At 43.2% G+C, this 20,771-nt stretch overlaps 2 protein-coding genes and 1 pseudogene across 4 annotated transcripts; 1 reads left to right on the forward strand and 2 right to left on the reverse strand.

Moving 5' to 3' along the window:
* Positions 1-249: 249 nt before the first annotated feature.
* LOC124695554 (chloride channel protein CLC-f-like) lies at positions 250-5,862 on the reverse strand. 3 transcript variants are annotated; one of them, XM_047228417.1, is made up of 9 exons: positions 5,374-5,862; positions 3,738-4,140; positions 3,271-3,465; positions 1,838-2,292; positions 1,652-1,756; positions 1,329-1,556; positions 1,016-1,234; positions 683-915; positions 250-606 (listed from the first exon to the last, which is right to left on the reverse strand). In XM_047228417.1, the coding sequence occupies exons 1-9, from the start codon at positions 5,695-5,697 to the stop codon at positions 546-548; spliced, it is 2,223 nt and encodes a 740-aa protein (XP_047084373.1). In that variant the 5' UTR covers positions 5,698-5,862; the 3' UTR covers positions 250-545. The 3 variants fall into 3 exon arrangements, with proteins under 3 accessions (XP_047084373.1, XP_047084501.1, XP_047084441.1); XM_047228545.1 differs by lacking the exons at positions 3,738-4,140; positions 5,374-5,862 and having other exon boundaries at positions 3,294-3,406; XM_047228485.1 differs by lacking the exons at positions 3,738-4,140; positions 5,374-5,862 and having other exon boundaries at positions 3,234-3,347.
* Positions 5,863-8,384: 2,522 nt separating this feature from the next.
* LOC124677758 (kinesin-like protein KIN-10B) lies at positions 8,385-13,587 on the reverse strand. Its single transcript, XM_047213724.1, has 22 exons — positions 13,505-13,587; positions 13,209-13,404; positions 12,912-13,115; positions 12,401-12,593; positions 12,116-12,315; positions 11,513-11,772; positions 11,339-11,437; positions 11,158-11,247; positions 11,042-11,075; positions 10,879-10,920; positions 10,749-10,796; positions 10,590-10,667; positions 10,472-10,513; positions 10,343-10,393; positions 10,172-10,252; positions 10,014-10,089; positions 9,651-9,931; positions 9,516-9,562; positions 9,417-9,438; positions 9,279-9,347; positions 9,135-9,176; positions 8,385-8,761 (listed from the first exon to the last, which is right to left on the reverse strand). Exons 3-22 carry the CDS (start codon positions 13,083-13,085, stop codon positions 8,726-8,728), a joined length of 1,965 nt encoding a protein of 654 aa, XP_047069680.1. The 5' UTR covers positions 13,086-13,115; positions 13,209-13,404; positions 13,505-13,587; the 3' UTR covers positions 8,385-8,725.
* A 395-nt stretch (positions 13,588-13,982) lies between these two features.
* LOC124648985 lies at positions 13,983-15,199 on the forward strand (annotated as a pseudogene).
* The last annotated feature ends 5,572 nt before the right edge of the window (positions 15,200-20,771 follow it).

Raw genomic sequence — 20,771 nt, forward strand, 5'->3', positions numbered from 1 at the left:
TAGAAAAGATTAGGTAAGTAGTTTAATTAGAGCATAGATTTGATGTTCAAACAGTCAGGATCCTATGTCGATCAACTTATTCCATCCAGGATGCTAGAAAACTGTGATTCTTCTGTCACTGTTGTTGCAGTTTTAACCAACGTACAGTTTTGCAGTACGCTACCAACTCTACTGCCACAAATGCAATGTTCCATGTTTCCAGTAAAGAAACACTACCACAACAAAAGACATGACAAAAAGCATTGGCTGTTTCAACCATAACCAGACTTCATGCAAACGGTCAACCATACCTGTTCTCGGTAAATGATCATGAACCCAGAATCATCATGTCTTATAATATCTGTAATTGATACAAAATGTGTATCCTGGCAAACCCAAGGAAGACTTTACATTTGACGAGGGGACTCGTTTAAGTGAGGTGTTCAAGTTAACAAGGCTAAGTCACTAGTTCTGCTCAAATGCCACTTAATGTATTTGGTATTTTTGTCACTAAGTACAGCCAAAACTTGAGCTCTGCATGTCCAGTGCCCCCTGCTCAGTGCCAATTAGCTGCTGGCTGCTGGAAATTCTCTCTGATATAGTGCCTTCCACCGCTCAAGCTCCTCCCTGCACAAGCATAACAGTTCAGACCAAAAGCATTTACAGTGAGCTCTGAGCCAGTTACAAATCCTAAAACTGTTACCTCAAGCACCGTCCTATTGACTCGTAATGAAGAAGACCGAGGACCTTACGCCTGCCATCATTCCTACGACCAGCCCCCCGTTTGACCACTGGAAGTTGCTTGATACCTTTGACTTCCATGAGCACCTTAGCTGTGCTCAGATCTGTATCCGGAAAGCAGGTCACCAGCCCTCTTTCATTGCCGTGGTACTGAAACCCTCGTGTGAGACATGATGTAACAAGAGAAGAATTTACCTGAAAAGGTTCTCCGAGTTAATATGTGTAATGCTGACTTAGAAAATGGTAATCAGATGGTAAGTTCGGTTGTAGACTATAAATTTCTGAATTTACATACATCCAAAACAGGTGAATTTCCCCCAGTACTGTTAGCATCTTCACTTGATTCAAATCCTTTACGACGAATGTCACCAACTGTAACAATTCCTTCAAGAAAATCTTCATTGTCTAAAACGAGAACACAACCTTGCTGCTTATCATGCATAAGCAATGTTGCCTCCTTGATGGTGACTGTAGGTGTAACCTTAATAAAATGCTTCGTCATTGCTCGTGATACCTGGAAGAGTTGTTATTAGAAAACTACAAAATGCCCAGCAAAGTTCTGCAAATTTATTCACATAAAGCAAAAAAATGAAATTGAGTTATTAAACCTTCAGCTCATCGAGAATCATTTCTTCACTGTTACTACCATAGTAATCATCTTCAAGAATTGCGAGTTCGACATCATCTACATCTTGTCGTCTTCCATCTGTCTCGTTCCTATCAGCAGGAGGTAATAGTGAAGAATAACCATGGCGAGGAGATGTAGCCTCGAATATCTCTTTGTTGCTGGAGTGACTTAAAACAGATGGGACCCATATTGCTAATCCGACAGCTCCCTGTTAATGGAAAACAAATGTGAACTTAAGCTACATCGGATATTAAGTTTCATGCTTTTACAGCAAAATAACAAGTGCCTCAGGTGAAACATTACCATAAGAGGAAGTAGAATTCTGTAATCTTTTGTCAGTTCAAAGAGTAGCAGTACAGATGTCAATGGAACCGAACAAACGGAGGCTAGTGTAGCAGCCATTCCAACCTGAATAGAATAAAAAAGTCAGCATAGTTTTGGTGCTATCAAACTTTAACCTACTAGCCTAATAAAAAAAATGAAACTTACCAGCGCGTAAGCTTGAGGGTGTGCAACCGCAGTGTTACCCGGAATAATAGAGTTTATCAATTGTGCCGCTGAGCCTCCAAAAACAGCACCAACAGCAGCACCAATCATCAAGCTTGGGGCATAAAGGCCACCAACAAGACCAGAACCCTTGCAAAGTGCAGTCGCAACAACTTTTGCAGCAGCCAACTGAGCTAACAACCAAATCCCAGGGGCTGAAGCACTTTTTCCCGTATGTAAAATCTCATCAACGTTGGTGAAACCCCAGTATAGTATTCCAGGGTATCTTAGAGCTATTAGACCAGCTCCAAGACCACCTAAAGCTGGACATACCACAGCAGGGAGACCGAATTTTTTCCTTATCAAGTCAAAAGTCTTTGTAAACCAAACGACCAATTGCCTGAATACCACACTAACTACCCCACAAAGCATGCCTAGAATAAGGTAGAGTGGTAGCTCTGCAGAATATAACTTTCGTCAGTTTCATACTTAGCTGACTGAAATCTAAACATCATAACAGGTAAAACTTAGAAAAAACATCAGAGTTACAAGTTATATAATGTCTAATGGCAAGACAAGAAATATCACAGAAACAGGAAGCGCTAAACATGAGTGATTTTTACAAAGAATGGCACTGCTAATGGCAGGGATTAGGGAAATCAGAACCTAAAGCACGGAAGTGTCACATTTCATGATAATTGTACAGATGGAAGACTGAGGAGAACAAAAAAGTGCTGCAACTACTACTTTTTTTACACTCTACACAACCAATTAAAACGTAAATACATGCTCCTTATAATTCAGAACATAAACCATGCCCAGCTCTGGCCTTTGGGACAGGTATGAAATCGTCAGTTAATACCTAATCCAGGATAGCTTTATTTACGTTCCTCCATTTCAAAAGGGGTGAAACAGAATAATAGATGGGATACTAGAGAAAATAAAATGCTGGAGAGTATTATAAAGGAAGAATATAATAAACTGGGAGCTTGGTCAGACCAAAGAACATGTTACTAGTAGGTGCACCCGAGTCCAACATGTTACTAGTAGGTGCACCCGAGTCCCACATGTTAGTATTTTCCAATTTTACATGTTTCCGAGTTGCAAAAGTGCTCTGTCGATGTTCGAAACATAAAATGTCATATTTGCAAACAAAAGGGGCTAGTGGCATACAAATTGGAAAAGAGGATTGACCATAGATAATAACCCCTGTCAAAGTTACTTAAACTAGCAAAACCATTGTATATATGCATGGTGCACAGACCAAATAAACTGATATTATCTCCAAAGAAATAATACAAAACAGAAACTGGGTGCTAGACGAAAACCAGATCACTCTGCGTTCCTACTATAATAAGTATAAGAGCATATGCATATCTACTGACAAAGCAAAAGCTACCTTTCTGTAATACCAAATTCGGAATAAGATAAAATACCAGCAGCAGATTTTATTTCATACGTCGGGACAATAAAAGCTGCCTTCTCCCCTAGCAAAACATTGGACACAGTTGATGATATAACTGATGCCAAGATAATCATAGCAGTGGTAAACGGTGGTGAGTTCTCTGCTCGAAGAGGCCTCAACACTGTTTCAATAGCAAAAAAACATCCAGCAACTGCAGCATTGAAACCTAAACACATAGAAACACAAGTGTCAGGGGAAATATAGGACAAGAGAATCAGCGGTGTGAGTATGGTTAACAACAAACTAATGATTCAGTTCTTCACAACAGCAAAGATTTACAATGTTCCCAGATATGATTTGTGGTTCCACTTGCTTCAAAATTGTAGCATCTTACTTTCTTGTTTAACTTCAACCAGCATCTTAGCAGGCTTTCTCGTGTATTTCAATTCTATCAGAAGCATGAGAAGAATTTGAACAGATATAGTTACTTAGGTATACCTGAAGCAATTCCAGCAGCTGATCCTGCTGCAATAAGAGCGATCCTTCGTTCCCTGTTGTTCTCCATCATTTCAGCACAGCCAATTGCACAAGATTTACCAATATCAACACTTGGCCCTTCAGGTCCCAATGAACATCCTGTCCCCAAAGTAATTGCAGCTTGGATGGCCTTGATTGTTGGAAAGATTGCACCCATGAAATCAATACCTTCCCTTTGAGATGATAATGATTGCTTTATCTGTTCAAATATCTCCAGCAATCCATGCATCATACCAACAACAACTCCACCAGTCACTGGTATTAATAATATCCTATGCCAAGTGTCAGCAAGCCTCTGAAGGCGAAGCCAAGCAGCGCCCTCGGTGGGAGTTCCAGCCCAAGCCCATTCATGTATGACATGCACCTGAAAAGGGCAGACATAAAAAAAAACGATCAGAAAAGATCCAACCTTTTAGTTCAATTCAAAAAATAAAATAAACAGCTAATTCTGATTGAATAGCTCCTACTTAATGACTATGTTCTTCCAAAGCAAGCATTTTCCTTTGGTTTTAAGGCTTGATAGATTTGAAACACATACAAACACGAAAATATACACCTACACTAGGGGTTTGGAGCCCACCCTGCAGCGAAAACTAATTATTAATAGCTCCACCTGGCTCGACAGAAACGGTGAGAAAGCAAGCAAGTGACTATAGTCACACTGAGTGTTCAGTGTACCTTAAAATGGAGATGACCTATCATTCTATTGGAGACCTGAAATTATACCAGAATTCGCCCAATATACCACACCCCCACTCAGAAGCTCGCCAAAGCAAATGCTTTTGAAAACTATCAGACTAAAACAGAGCATAAGCTCTGCGATCACACAGCAGTTGAAAAGAACACGAAAGACTCTGACGATTAATTTAACTACAGACATTATGAGATGCACTGGTAGAACACCCAAATTTATCAGAAGGAGACACTTCTCTGGTTTCTACGTGGTTTAGTAAAACTCAAATATGCCTCAACAACCTGATCAATCCAGAACAACTCAGGTAGCCTTTTGATCAAGCCACATCATAAAAAGAGTGTACAGACAAACACAAAGAGTTCACCAAAATGAGCAGTAAGAAGGCACCAAAAGCACAAAATCATACCAAACCGGCAAACTATCATTCAGACTAAACTATTGGACATGGCTCCTTTTGCCCCTGCTCACCCCATAGCAACACAAGTCATGCACTAAACAGAGACTGTGATCATATCAGCTAAACCCATAGGACGTACCATCATATTTCACATGAAGAACAATATGCTAACATGTCCAACATAATGGTCTGAATATCACACTATCACACTATTAAGTTCCCACCAAATTTATGTATCCCTTCATACATGAGAGCCCTACAATGCATGCCAAATTGCCAATGTATATTCACAGTCAAAACCCCAAGTGTTCACTGGAAATCCACCACCATCCACCTATATCGTCGCAACAGATTGCCGGAAACAGTCACATTAAGAAGATGAGAGTAAATTTCGTACTTGGCAAACCTATAGATCTCATTAGAATACGATCTGTTGCGACGGGTAACAGAATACAGAACTAAATAAAAAAAAAACGTTTCTTTCTCCAGGCAGATCTCTCACTTACCCCGCGGTTGAACGCGGCGACGCAGATGCCGGTAGCGAGGCCGAGGAGGCACCCGACGAGCAGCAGCGCCCACTCGGGCGGCGCGCCGTCCCCGAGCTCGTCGCTGTCCTCCTCCCGCCTGGGCGTGCCCGTCTCCCCGGCCGTAGGGGACGCCGCGCCGCCGTCCGCGTGGCCGTGGCGGCCCCGGCTCGAGAGACGGCGGTCAAGATTCCGCAGCAGCTCGCGCACGCGGTTCCCTCGAGGGGTGTAGGGCGATCCGGGGTCGGAGGAGGACGGCAGCGCCGCGGCGCCGGAGCGCAGCGGCTCCAGGTCGCTGTCGGCCATGGCGCGCGAGCTGGGGCAGGAGCGCGATCGAGCTTAGCGCGATCGCATCGAGAGTGCGGGTGCGAAGCTTGGGGCCGTCGGGTGGAGGCGGATCTGGGGGGTTTTGCGGCGGTGATCTCGTCGGCGGTTGGTTGGCGATGGCGAGGCGGGGAGACGGGTGTGTGGGGTGAGCGGAGCGGAGGTTGGGTTAGGAGGAAGGAAAGGGAAGTGCGCGTGTTCGTTTTTCAGGTTACCCCTCGTGCACGTCTATATTTGCAAAAATAAAGTACAGTAACTTAGGAGTAGAAAAAATTGAAGAACGCCACGCGCTTTTTTTTTTGTTTTTTGCAAAACACAGATATAGACGTTTACATATACGCACATACACTCAATCCTCGCGTACGTACACCCTACCTCTATGAGCAACTCTGAGATATTGCGTCCAAGAAACTTTAACCGATGGGTCTTAAGATTGACGAAGTCACCATAGGCACATCGCTGTTGACGAAAATGTCGCCACCCACTGAAGAATATTTCGCTTTTAATGAGACACCAAAGTGTCAAACCTGAGGTTTGAACTCTGGATCACTGCTCTCCTAACCACCCAATCACAAGTTGGTTCTTAGAATGCGATTTGCCTTGTTAACCAAACTGTATACAATTTTGAAATGACTTCGTAAATACAAACGTTCCAGAGTGGCACGCTGTTAGTAGGCTTTTCCTAGTCATGGCTCAGGAGTTTGGCACGTCAACACTTGAAGTGGAGAAGCGTAGTGGCGGAGCCGGCCGGTTTGCGCAACTTGGGGTGACCACGCCACGAGTGTGTTGCCCATGAAGTTCTCTGTCAAATGTTAAACGTTCAGAATTAGGCAACCGATCGCATCTACTCCATGATTGGCCTCCTCTTGCAGATGATGTATTTACATCACCAAAAAGTGGTACATCACACTACCAAAATTTTACATCACGAAAAACGTACACGTACAGCAAATTATATTTTACACCGACACTGCCGCGACGGACTAAATCCTTCTTCTTCGGCATTTCAATCTTCAAATTCAACAACTTAAACTTTAATTTCAATACTTCTAATATCTTGCTATGCACAAACAAAACCTTTATCCAACAACAATTTTATTCCCAAACAAAACCTTTATCCAACAACATTATAATTTGTGGTGTTGCTATGTGTGTTCATATGTAGTTGGTAACCCGAGCGGTTGGTTATAATACTCTCCTAGCCGGTTGATGGCTTCGTTAATTCAAAGGTAGACTCATTTCAAGCCTTCCGTTTAAAAAAACACATTATAATTTGTCGAGGAAAATTTCTTCCTCAACCATGCGCCAAACCCTTCCCCAATCATGTGTGCCGCCGACCACCATGGAATCTTTATCCTCTCCCCGAGCTATCAATGCCTTGCGTACATGCACGCCCTCTCGGTGTTTCCGAAAAAGGAGCCGAAGCCCTAGGGTGAAGCGCCAAAATCGCCACCCAAGGGCGAAGGGGAGAAGGAAGCTACCACTGATGCCGCCAGGTGACTCATCGGGGATGGTGCGGGTTCCCATTGCGCGTGGCACACTTGATGGACGGAACCTTTTCGGTGCACTGTGGATTGCCGGTATAACGTCACCGAACTCGGCATACTACAATGATGAGCTCATGCAAAAAATGATCAATAAAGATAAACAAAAGTCATCGGCAAGCTATGGAAGGTGTTGTGCATGGTATGCAATTGTTTAGGCAATGTCATGAGCATGATGGTGAGAAAACTGGTGTGTAAGGTGGTGAGCAAGGTGACAGAAAGGGCTTTGAAGACGAGCTTGAGTAATTGAACTCGGAAGCAACACACCACGCCAAGAGGACGAGCCCATATGTGATGTGTGGCTCACCACTGGACAAGACCCAATATGTGGAGTGGGGCAAAAGGGGGCGGCAAATTGGAAAAGTATTCATGCTCGTTTCCATGAGTACAAAAACTATCATCCATACAACAAAAGTGATTGAAGTATAAAGTCATTGCAACATCGACCGGGCGTCCAGGCACTATAGTACAATAATGTAACAAGTTCATCGGCGCATATGATGGCATCATGGGGCAGACGGTGAGCGGTGTTGGCTTCAAGTCTCACAAGCATTGCATGCATTCCAAGCCCAAAATGATGGTCTGTGTTGCAACTTGGTTCATGCATAGCCTCGCAAAGCTCCCAAGTGGCTGCTTCGAGACGTCGACTATCCCAGGCTATCTTGCAAACAGAGTGGATTGGTGTCCACATTCTGAATGAGCTCAAGGCTATTAGTCAAACTTTCCAGGCTTTCAAACTTCTCTATTTAAAATTTTGCAGCACAAGTGTGCTCCAAGGAAGCTCTTAGTATAGAATCTCCTATATGCTTTGATGTAATTTTGAACTCTCTAGTTAAATAAAGTGGATTGCATGTTAAAAAAAAGCCTCTACATCTTGCGTCTACTTTCATGTTCACAGTTTGTGTATGTTCCATGGACGTCTCAACGTCCAGCCCTCATTACCCCGTTCAGACGGCTCTGGATAATAATCCAGCGTGAGAGACGATTGATTTACATCTTCAATCGCCAAGGGTAAAAAAGAAAGCAATCTAGCATTCCACTACGCGGCGGTTATTTTGCTTTGTCCATGAGATCGGGTGTTTAGAGTTTTTCCTCTAATCTTTATATACCGCATTCAGGGATTTTATAGGAAATCAAGGCGGAAACGACCAAATTCAAATGGCGAGATTTGGACCGTCAAATCAGAATACAGAGACCAAGCAAGCACGATACAATGATCGGATTATACAGGAAAATATATATTGCAACAACACGCTTCAGTAGCTTTATTCTCTCACGCTCAACACAAGAAACCAAAGCAAAATATACAGATCTGCACTTCAGACGGAGAGGAAAAAAACAAGCTCTGTAGCTGTATGACTGGCAGTGGCAGTCTCAAGAACAGCCGCTGCTCATATACCTGTCATTCCCTTGACTTCGTATTTAGAAGAAAGTAACCCTCCACTCCAGTACATGTTATCATCGATCTAGGAGTCAATGATCCCTGACATCATCCTTTTTATCTGGTGAAAACAATGACATATTACCAATCAGTAAATCACTTTTTCCTATGAAGTTGTCAGCTAAATACATCTGAAATTGTTGTACCATTGTGTCTACCTAAAAATACCAAATAAAATACATACATTATATGACAGATATACATGTAACTTCTTCAATGAGACAATGACGATGTGATGAAAAATCTCACAAAGTACTCATTTGTCGAAGTACTAATCCGATCTATAATAAGTGTCGTTGCTTTAGTTCATTTTTTAGTCAAATTTGAAATAAAACCACGACACTTATTATGCATCGGAGGGAGTAGTAAAACTGGGGCAACATAGATCATATATCATTACAGAAAAAATAATGTAAATCGTGATTCTCCGATACCTCTTTTTTATTCATTCCAAGGATATCTGTGAGATCATCTATCTGTGAAAGCAAAATTACAGGAGCGGCTTAAGTTGGTCATATTATTGATAATAGTTACTGATTAATTCTTGTCAAAACTTTCTATCAAGGTATAACGCCTACCTCTTTAAATAGCTCCGGTGAGTTCTCACGAAACTCAATTATGTAATTTGCTCTTTTTTCTCCAATGCCCTAGACATTCACAGACAGTTAGTAAGAGAAAATTAATCTGATGTGCAATTATAAAGATCCTGAGCACACCTTTAAGCTTTTTAATTCCTCCCTGCAAATGTATATACAAACATGAATTAGATAAGCAGCAACAGACTCAAATAGTTGATAAGTCTGGATTGTACTCACTTAGTAGCACTGTTCAGAAAAGTCAAGCACTCTTGAACTAGAGATTTCTGTGTGAAAAAAATAGAGTTCATCAAGAAAACTCAATGAACATGTATGTATGCTAAGGATGTGCAAAGCAAGTGATAAACAAGTAACCTTGATCCCGGTGCTGCGAGCCTTAAATGAGTTACTTGCAACTTCTCCTTGCTCATACTTCAAGTGCCTCACAGGAGTTTTTGGTTCAGGTACATCTCTGTTGATCGGTTGGACATATTCCATGCCTACTTTTTGTGGCGTTTCCATGCCTACTTTTTGTGTTGTTATGCTCAATGGACGGGCGCTAAGAACCTTCAATGAGTTTGATATCTCTCTCAGGCGGTCACTAAGCTTTGGAGATTGTTTATTAACATTGACCAGAGTCTTCTCGACAAGGACATCTGGAGGTCATGTTCTATTGTCAACTAACAGGACATCTAGAAACTTGCCAAAAAAAAAAAAATACTAAGAATTGTGTTTTACCAGGTACATTAGAATAACAGCTCTCACCCAAGTCTGTACATGAACTTGCTGCATGCAAACCTGATAACGAATAGTCCTGAATAAAAAGACAAGGAAGATATTTGTTTATGATACATAATACATAACTATTAAAAAAAAAAGGTCTCCGGGCCATGTACCTCTTCCTCCATACTACTTGAGACCACCTTTTGTGTTTTAAATGATACATCATCTAAAGTATTGCTTGCTTTATCAAATCTCTGCATATTGCATCGAACATATCACAATCATCATTCACAAGGTCAACATATATCTAGTGACGCTACACTACCGAAAAGAAACCAAAATACCTCGTCTGTTGATGGAGCCTGGATTTCAATGCCTCTTGATGATTGTACCTCCTGCAGAATGATACAGTGGAAACAGTATAAATAAAGTAACTAACAACTAATCACAGACAAGTGCATCCACATACTAACCTCGACTTTTACTGCAACTGGTGCAACGACTATCGCATCTTCCTACAAAGTTCATAGAGTGGAATTGATTAGTTAGAAATATGCTGACCTTATGAATAATGACTCTCCAGCCATTTACCTCTTCCTCCATACTACTTGAGACCACCTTTTGTATTTCAGATGATACAATATCTAAAACATCGCTTTTATCAAATCCCTGCATATTGCGCCAAACATATCAGCATTATTTTCATAAGGTCATCATATATCTAGTGACTACCAAAAAGAACCAAAGTACCTCATCTGTTGATGGAGCATGAATTTCAATGCCTCGTGATGATTGGTCCTGCAGAATGATGCAGTGGAAACAGTATAAATAAAGTAAGTTACAAATAACCAATCACACACAAGTGCATCTGCATACCAACCTCAAATTTTACTGCAACTGGTGCAACGACCATCGTATCTTCCTAGAAAGTTCATAGAGCGGAATTTATTGGTTAGAAAAATGATAATAGCAACTTTAACACATGCATATTACCTGCGTGGAACATTGCAACAAACAATCAACTAATATGCTTAGGTATTTACCTTTGATGAATTGGTGCTCGGACATAACAAGGTACTGTACAACAAAAACACAAGTTATTTGCATAATAATAGAGGGTGCATAAGATTTTTTCTAGAGTTAATGAATAGTGTCGTACCTTCCACTCATTTTAGAATTTTCATCTTTTTGCTTCATTTTAATAGAAGTAGAGAGCGGATTTTTCGTTGAACGCACAATTGGTTGAGACCTTTCATGACATAAATAAAAATCACACAATTTTAGTCAAGAGCCAATCTCAAATAAATTACCAGCCTTTTGCGGGTTTAATGAAGTGGTACCTTCCACTCATTGTGGGTTTAGCATCCTTATGCTTCATTTTGATTTGAGTAGGGAGCACACTTTCAGATTTTCTTGCTGAATGCATGATTGGCTGAGACCTTGTAAGGAATAAAAAAACGTTATTAACACAAGTGCCTACCTCAAAGCTGTTATTACCCAGATTAGAATGCAACCTCTTATTGGCAATGGGTGTTCGACATGTTTTTGCCGCGCTGTTATTCCATTGCGGTCGGTCATGCTTTAGTACAGGGTTTGGTTGGAGTATAGAAGTAAGGAATGGCCTTGATGAGTTTTTGGGATTTGCAGATAAGTTAACATTTTTCTTTTTGGAACTTGTAACACTCATGGATCTGCTGTTTTGTTGATTGGCCACCTGACTCGAGCGAGCAGCCAAGCTAAGAGTAGAAACTGCATCTTGGCAGGAAATTTCATCCTGCATCGACCATGAAGAGATAAAAGCAGATTAAAATTGGGTAGTTACAGTTGCCATGTATTAATTCCAACAGGTAGGATGGCATAACATAAAGGAGAACATAGAAAATAGCCACACGTAATGGTAGCTGAACATATGTTGTACAACATCTTCTGTTTACAGGTAGCAACTAAGAATTGATCATAATCATCTGTCTTCTCAATAAAAGGAGTTCTTACAAATATCTACAACTTGCATTCAGGACTAAGTTGACACATGGTCTTTGCAATATTAAAACACCATTTATTTATTTTTGGTGCATCTCATAGCAAAATAAAGTCATACGAGATGCTAAGTAACTTACCAAACAGGCGATCAGCACAGCCCCACTTGTCTTGCATAAAGAATCTTGCAAAATACGAGTAACTTTGCTCTGCCTATAGGGTACAAAGCTCTGGTTGCTATTCAGCGCTTTCACTACATTCATCAAGGCATACATTGTCTTGTTACTGTTCGATAGAGCAGCCACTCCACCATTACCCTTCTGCTTGGGATCTACATAGCCTAATGCAAGAACCAAAACATAAGGCATTATCAAAGAATATGTGAGCGAGCCAATGCCTGAGGTGCACGCATGAGAAGAACAAACCTGTCAAGTTGAGAAAGTTCATCTTAGCTACATCACATTCTTTGCCTTCCCGATCAAAGCTAGAGATGTGCATAATCAGCCCCTGGTGCCCCCTAGTGTGTAACAGGGTAGGAGCTTTACTTGGTTGTTGTTTATTCTGAGTGCTTCTGAAACAGCTCAACTGTGTGAAATCCTCTATCGATTTCACAGGAACCTGCAAAGAAAAACAAAATCCCTTAATATAATTTAATCACCACTTGGTTGTAATGCGACAGGTGAATTGCATGGGAATGTAGTATGAGTCAGGTATCAATAAAGCTTTTCTAAGTCTATTTTGGTATTGCCTGTGGAAAAAAAAAGGAGGTTACTTCCTATGTCTATATATGTTGATGCTTAGGATGTGCTAAAACAATTATTGACCGTAGTATCAGGCATCGATTAAGCTATTCTAAGTCTAATTTGCTGCTCTCTGTTAAAAAAAAAAAAGAGAGGCTGATTTTGTTAGAGCAGAGCAGCATGAGTAATGTACTACCTTGGAGAGCCCCTTGAGATTAGTCTTTCCCTGGGAGTCTTCCAGCACAGTAACCTCTTGGTCCTTGGGCTCCAACAGATCAAAGACGTGGGTGTCCTGCAGCACGTGGTAAGACGAGACTAGGACAGCGCCGCCAATGCTTTTGCAGAATTGGAGGATTTGCTCCATCGCCATGGTGACCAATCCCGGCTGATCCTGTGACCCCTGAAATGCGCGTTAGCAGAGTGAGATGCCTGTCCATTCGCGTGCCCGAGATATTACTAAATGAAACGCAAGAACGATGGGGGTGTTACGTACTGCGAACAGGTGATCCTTGGCGGTGGCGGCGCCGCACGCGAGGACGCAGGCGTTGCGGCAGCTGCTGCCGGTGGCACCATCGAGCAGACGATGGATGAGGGGACTGACCTCGTTGAGGAATACGTGATGGTTGGTCTCGTCTTGGAGGTAGCACCAGTCGAGCCTGTGTTCCTCCTTGCGCGTGTTGGGGCCTCTCCTGCAACGAAGTCAAGATCAATTCTTGAACTTGAATCATCTATCTGGGATGGCTAATTTTGCCTAGGCGGGTTAACGGAATAAGGAATTCGATAGATTACCCTTGCGAAGAAGAAGAGGAAGAGAAAGTAGTTGCGGCGGCGGTGAAGGAGAGGAGCGCGGCCGCGTCGGAGGAGCGAGGGTCGCCGCCGCCACGCGTAGCAGCGACCTGGAACGAATTAGCAGCCGTCGTTGATGTGGGAGCAGCAGGATCAGAAACAGGGGGGCAGATCCTGGCGATGACCCTGACGCCGCCTCCGACGGCTCCCGCCGCCGCCGCCGCCTCCATCAGATTTCCTCACGATCCGCCTCGATGGGGAATGAATTCTGTAGAGAAGTGCCGTTGCGAGGAGAGAAAGATTCGAAATTGTTATAGCTGGGGAGCGGAGGGTATCGTCTCGGGGAAGATGGAGCGTGTTCAGATTGTCGGTGGGCCGCCGACCGTTCAAATCCAGCCCGGCCCGGCCCGGCCCACTAGAGACACCACGGCAATCATCAGACTCGTGTTCCTCCTTCGGCTGCCGCCGCCGCCGAACGACGATGGACGAGGAGCCGGAGCCGGCGGTGGTGATGGGCGCGTACGGCGGGCCTGCCCGGCCGGTGGAGACCGCGGCGGGGGAGACGATGCTGCTCTGGTCCCTCGGCAACCCGGCCTCCCACCGCCCCAACGCCTTCGTCCGGCACGGCGCGGGCGCGCTCGCCATCGACGCCTGCGGGCGCCGCCTGACGCTGCACCAGTCCCCGTCCAACTTCAAGGGCGCCTCCGGGGTGACGGGCGCCGTGGTCTGGGACAGCGGCGTGGTGCTGGCCAAGTTCCTGGAGCACGCCGCGGACCGCGGCCTCCTGGCGGCGCGGGGGCGCGCGCCGTGGAGCTCGGCGCCGGGTGCGGGCTCGTGGGCGTGGTGGCGGCGCTGCTGGGCGCGCGCGTGGTCGCCACCGACCTCCCCGACCGCCTCAGGCTGCTCCGGAAGAACCTGGAGGAGAACCTCGGCCCCGGCGACGGGGACGCCCGGGTGGCCGAGCTGGTGTGGGGCGAGGACGATGACCCCGACCCGGACCTGATGCACCCGGAGCTGCTGCTCGGCTCCGACGTCGTGTACAGCGAGGAGGCGGTGGACGACCTGCTCGCCACCCTCAGCCTGCTCGCCGGACAGAACACCACCGTCCTGCTCGCCGGAGAGCTCCGCAACGGTGAGCAATCCCTCTATGTTCTGATTTGGCTTCTCGCAGTACAGCAAGTAATTTGATGAGGGTGCTCTGCTCGGAAACCAACAGACGTGGTGCTGGAGTGCTTCCTGGAGGCGGCCATGGAGGAGTTCGTGATCGGGTGCATCGAGCAGGAGCAGTGGCACCCCGACTTCCGCACCAACCGCGTCGCCATCTTCATCCTCGTCAAGAAGAAACCACTGTCACCCGAGTCATCCGATCTTAACTGTTTCTGACTCCATTTCAGAACGAAATACAGTAGTACTACCGCTAATCTGCTTCTTGGAACAGATTAACAACGATATTGTGATTTGTGAAACCACTATGGTTTGACCATGCGTAGCGTAGGCCTCCCTTCTTCTACCAAGCAGTGTGGCTGTTTTAAACCTGGAACGAAATGGCCGTGGCAACGTTTGTGCTGGTCAATCTGATGCAGTAACTCAGAATTGTTGTTGGTAGCCTGCTAGCCCAGCATGTCTATACTTCTGTAGATTGGTGGATAATGCCGTCCAAGTTGGAGTATTTATGTACGGAAAGATCCTGTACCTTCTGCTTGATGCTATCTAAAGTTGGAGATTGGGCAATTGTACAATTAATTGTGCTGATATCCTTCATGGTTTCCTCAAAAACCTTCTTGATGATGGGCTCGACTGGGCCACCCTGGTTGAGTCTACCTCTCTGGCTCTCTCAACTCAACTCAGGCCGCCTCTTTGATCCGCCCTTTCTCCCTTGCTGAAATTAGAGCTGCCCTGTTCGGTCTCCATGAGGCACCGTTTGGATGTTTGTATTGAGGCTTGGTATTGGGTATTGAGACATTCCCAGCCCGAATACCTCAATTTGAGGCGTTTGGGTGTGCTAGGTATTGACCTGAGGTATTCGGGCTAAATATTGGCACGGGCAGATTGCACTGTCCCGGGCTCCTCCTGAATGTCGAGCCCCAGACCTGGACATCGCTGGGTATTCGGAGGCGAGCTTTTCTTCCTCGCCCGACTGCATTTTCTCTTATACACCCGAGCGCCTCGAGCGGCGGCCAAGTAAATCAGACACCTCCCCTAAGGATCCTCCGCCGACGAGTCTCCCTCTACCTCGCGCGCACCCCGGCTGACTCGGCATCACGCGCCTCTGCAGCGACCTCGCCCGATCGCGCTCGACCAACCGGCCGCCTGCACCCGCGCCGCCCGCACGTGCCCTTGCCGGCTGCGCCCTCGGCAGCGCCGTCCTGCACCATCACCGGCTCCAACCGCCCGTCCATCTCCATCTGCTGCTGTTGCCCAGCCGCTCGCGTTCTGCTCATTGTTGCCCAGCCGCTCGCATTACCCTGCCAGTTGAAGAAAAGGAAAGTCAAAGAAACGGGGTGCAGCACATTTTGGATGAAACTTGATGGATTTAGCAAGACACTTATTACTAGTATGGTGCTGTTATCATTTTTGAAGAATTCGATTGCTCCTATGAACTGATATTCACTAACTTTTCCATGTTTGTTTCAATTTACAAGATGACGCGACAATTTTATATCAATTTTTATTTGCCATTTATTAATTTTTATTATATCACATAATCAAATATATTAGAAACTCACACAAAAAATCGTTTGCAAACATGTATCATGATCATACTCTCATATAAATGCAATACACCACTTTGACCATCCAAACAGGATTTGGCATTCTACTAAGGTATCAATTCTAGGTACCAAATATCTATACATCCAAACGGAAATATTGGTAACCATTTCAATGCAAATGTCCCAGCATATTGATATTACACCGAATGCAATGCCAAGCCCCTCAATACAAACATCCAAACAGAGCCTATAGACATTGGCACTTAACAATGCTTCAAACGGAATGTGATTTAATGTGAAAAGTAATGAAGTTGATTAATTTGCATGCCTATTAATTTTGGTAGTACAAATTGACGCTGAATAAATTAAGTGGATCACCATTCGATATGCTTCTTATTGGGCTGATCGGGTGTACTCAATTTGATCTCCTAATTTTTTTTAGGCCCGTGGTTAATTAAAATGAATATAAGTTATCGTAAATTTTTAACTTTTTTTTATCTTAATATAGAATGAACGATAATTGTGAGCTATATTGAGAATACATTTACATCGTGTTAAATTTTAAATTGTGTTGTAACATTCTATTCTTAATTTTGTAACCATTTTTCTTAGTTTTATCGTTTATAGACATTGGCTCTTAAAATTGGTTCAAACGGAATGTGATTAAATGTGACAAGAAATGAAGTTGATTAATTTGCATGCCTACTTGAATTATTGTTTTTGAGATAACACCATTATATTATAACAGGCAAGCAAGCCACCTCATTAAAAACCTTCTAGTCCCCTTCGGTACCATGGTAAGGAAAAGAGTGCGTAAAAAACTTGCTGCCCCGAGTTCACATCATGTACCATTGCTGGCATAATAAAACTAGGAGGGTCATTATCCCAAAACTCATCAACATGATTAATAAAACTATGCCTAGCTAGCTCATGAGCAACCTGATTTGCCTCCCTATTACAGTGCTCAAACAGAATTTCTCTGTATCCAGCAGATAAGTTCCTACAATCATCAAAAATGGCTGAAGAAGATGTGGCCGAGAAGCACCCGTTCGCCATTGTTTCGATGACCTGCATATTGATTGAATGATTACCTTATTACCTCCTAAGAACTGTGCCAGAGTTAGACCATTGTGTAATGCTTATGCCTCGGCCATAAAAGGATCTGCCACAAAATGATTTTTCTTGCAGCTTGCAGCCATGAATTTTCCTTTACAATCCCTGGCTATAGCACCCATGCCTCCTATACCCAACTCGGCATTATAAGCAGCGTCCACGTTAATTTTTATTGAAACTTTCTTTGGACATACCCATGCTTCCTTCTTGCTCTGTATAATCTTCTTTATTGCTCTCCAATAATTTGTTGCAAGAACCCCGATTGACATGGCACTTCTATGCATTGGTGGTAAGTTCTCACCATGAGTGAATTGGCGTCTTTCCCACCATAGATACCATGCACCAGTTAAAATTGTTTCGGCCAGACCAACTCCCTTCAAGAGTGGACAAATACTAGGATTCAAGATCATTTACTGTACAAGTAAAGGGCCCGACATATCAAGTTGGATAGTGGTCATGATTTCCTGATAAACACCTATCTTCTCCCATATCTGTTTCGCACGCGGGCAAGTAAATAAAGTATGCAGAATGTCTTCACATCCAATATCACATATTAGGCACTACTGGATTGGACAATATGTCTATTTGCTAAAACTCCCAGACATGGTATAAGTCCATGCAAAACCCTCCAACCAAAAATCTTGATCTTCGCGGGAACATTTAAACTCCAAAGACGCTTCCATAATTTTTTATGCTGTGAGTCCCCAATATCCATAGCATTAGGATTATGCCTACCAAATTGATAGTCCCATTCAGCATGGTAAGCTGATCTGACTGAAAAGAGCCCTGTTTTGGTGAAATGCCAAGCTACAAAATCTTCCATATCAGATGATGACATTGGGATCTCCACTATTCTGGTAGCATCGACACTCCTGAAAATATCTCGAATTAGCACTTCATCCCAAGCCCCGGTTGCTGAGTTTATCAAGTCTGACACTTTACCAAGAATAATAGAGACTTTAGGGTATATACTTTCCTGGTTGGGCTCGTTGAAATCCAAGGATCATTCCATATATCAATTTGAGATCTATCACCAACTCTCCATATACATCCACGATTAAATGTTTGGATTCCATATAAGACACTCTGCCATATATAAGAACTACCACTCTTAAGCTTGGCCTTGAGTAGATCACCATCCGGATAATATTTTGCGCGCAAAACTCTTGCACATAGAGAATCCGGGTGTTCTATTAGTCTCCAGCATTGCTTGCTAACATTATGTAAGTCTCTAAAGCCCATACCTCCTCTTTATTTGGGGATACACATCTTCCACCAGGGCAGCGAATGCATTTTCTTGTGGTCATCATCATCGCCCCACCATAGTTGCGAAATAGCATCCATAATTCCTTTGCAAATTTTCTTTGGAATGTTAAATACTGTCACCGCAAACACCGGTATTACTTGAGCAACCGCCTTAATAAGCATCTACTTACCTCCTATATTAAGATAAAAAAGTTGGCTCAATTTTCTTTGCATTCCTTTGCAAATTTTATTTGGAATGAACAATAACTTAACTAAACTCTTTAGATCAGATCAGATTTATTCGTTGCTATGTGATAGATGATGTTGGCTCGTGATGTGAACTTGCTCCTATAAATTAATTGAAAATTATTATTACATTGTATATAAAGGGTAATATTATAGTGGAGTAGGATCTTAACTAAGGATATGGAATCTAAAGAAAAGCGGATGGGATGCGGGCAACATGATGTATGTTTTGTGTTGTTTATGAAAGCATGGATCATAGGTTTTTTATATGCCTATTGTTAGATATGCTTGTGAGTTTTCCATTTTTCCTTTGACATTCCACCTCAACCTGGTTATGTTGCGGGATTAGGGGAGTGGATTTTAAAGTTTCAGGGTATGAATCCTAGTGAAATTATCGGAGTGGTGCTTTGACGACTGCCTCGACGCGTCTCCGTCACTCTCCTCGCACACTATGCGCTTGCGGCTTCATGTGCGGCTACCTCGACACCGGAACCCGACCACGATATTGACCACGGCAACCCCTCGCACGACACTCTCCACCAAGGCTGCACCGCCCAACGCTCTCGGCTCCCTCGACATCGGCACAAGGGCTACCACCTCGCACGAGCACCTCGGCTTCCTCTACAGTCCAAGCATCCGCGACGCGACATTGTCCATGACGCTCCCGCTACGACTGCGGAGGAGTGTCAGGCCGTTGGTTCATACCTTCGGTTTCTCTCCAGTCTGACTGTCCGCGACGCTTTCATTGTTCACGTCACTACCGCTATGACTGGGGGGGTGTTAGATATATATTTGGCATATGTGTATTTGGTAGTATATGATTTGTAATCATGTAACATCCCAAGAATTTCAAAACAAAACAAATAAATTTCACTAGTTCCAAATTTTGGAACCAACAAAAACTTTTATTAAATAGAATATGATACATAGTGATCTTGCTTAATTCTTGTGTTATTGTTATGATTGCTTGTTATTAGTATTTGAAGTGATCTTAAACCCTAAAACCTCACCCCTCTTATCACCATCCTAGTTAAAATAAAATAAAAGGGAATTAAATAAGAAAAAGACATAGGTGCTTATGGCTATTCTTATAAAACTTTACCCTAATCTTTTCTACCTTGCATAGAGGTTTGGAAAACCCTCATACACCTCACCAAAGGCTTATCAAATCAAATCCAAGTGTTTTCCAAAGAAATTAAAAAGAAACTAAAAATGCCATAGAGGCATATGAGAGCAAAATAGCAAATTGTGATTTTAAGAATCTTGACCCTAATACATGTGTGAATGGTTGGATCACCTCCATATACCATTTCAACACTCAACAACACCAATTGGGTCAAACCAAGTCAAATTAAAAATAAAATGCAACATATGCATAGAAGCCTATGTGACACATAGCCAATTCACTAAATCTTGACCTATGACTCTAAACCTTGATTAAATGATGTGAAACCATCTCCCAACCTAATATAACACTAAATTGACCCTAACCCATATCCAAGTGAAGCAAGATCAACACTTTACAAAAATAATAAAAAGTGACACATCACCTCTTATGTATTATGGCCATTTTTGCAAATCTTCAACCAAGGCCACCATTGCTTGATCTCTTGCTTGTAGAATACTTATATATGATAAACAAACACATTTGCATCAAAGAAACAAGAATCAAATCAAAGGAAAATTCAAAACTCACATACATGTGATAATGGTCATATGCCCCTTTTATAAAATCTTCCCTACTTTACACCCCTGCATTTGACTTTTCTTCAACTAAACTTGGTCAACTATGACCATGTCATCCAAGACCATGTCAAGGTCAACAACTTTCATGTTGACCATTAGTGCTGAAGTGGACCAGGTTGACCAGAACAAGATGGACAAGTGAGGACTTTGAAATAATGAGAAGATAACCCCAAATTTGAAATCTCACAAAACTTCACCAAAATGACCAC

The sequence above is a fragment of the Lolium rigidum genome, chromosome 1, assembly GCF_022539505.1.
Source record: "Lolium rigidum isolate FL_2022 chromosome 1, APGP_CSIRO_Lrig_0.1, whole genome shotgun sequence".
NCBI classification, from domain to species: domain Eukaryota; kingdom Viridiplantae; phylum Streptophyta; class Magnoliopsida; order Poales; family Poaceae; genus Lolium; species Lolium rigidum.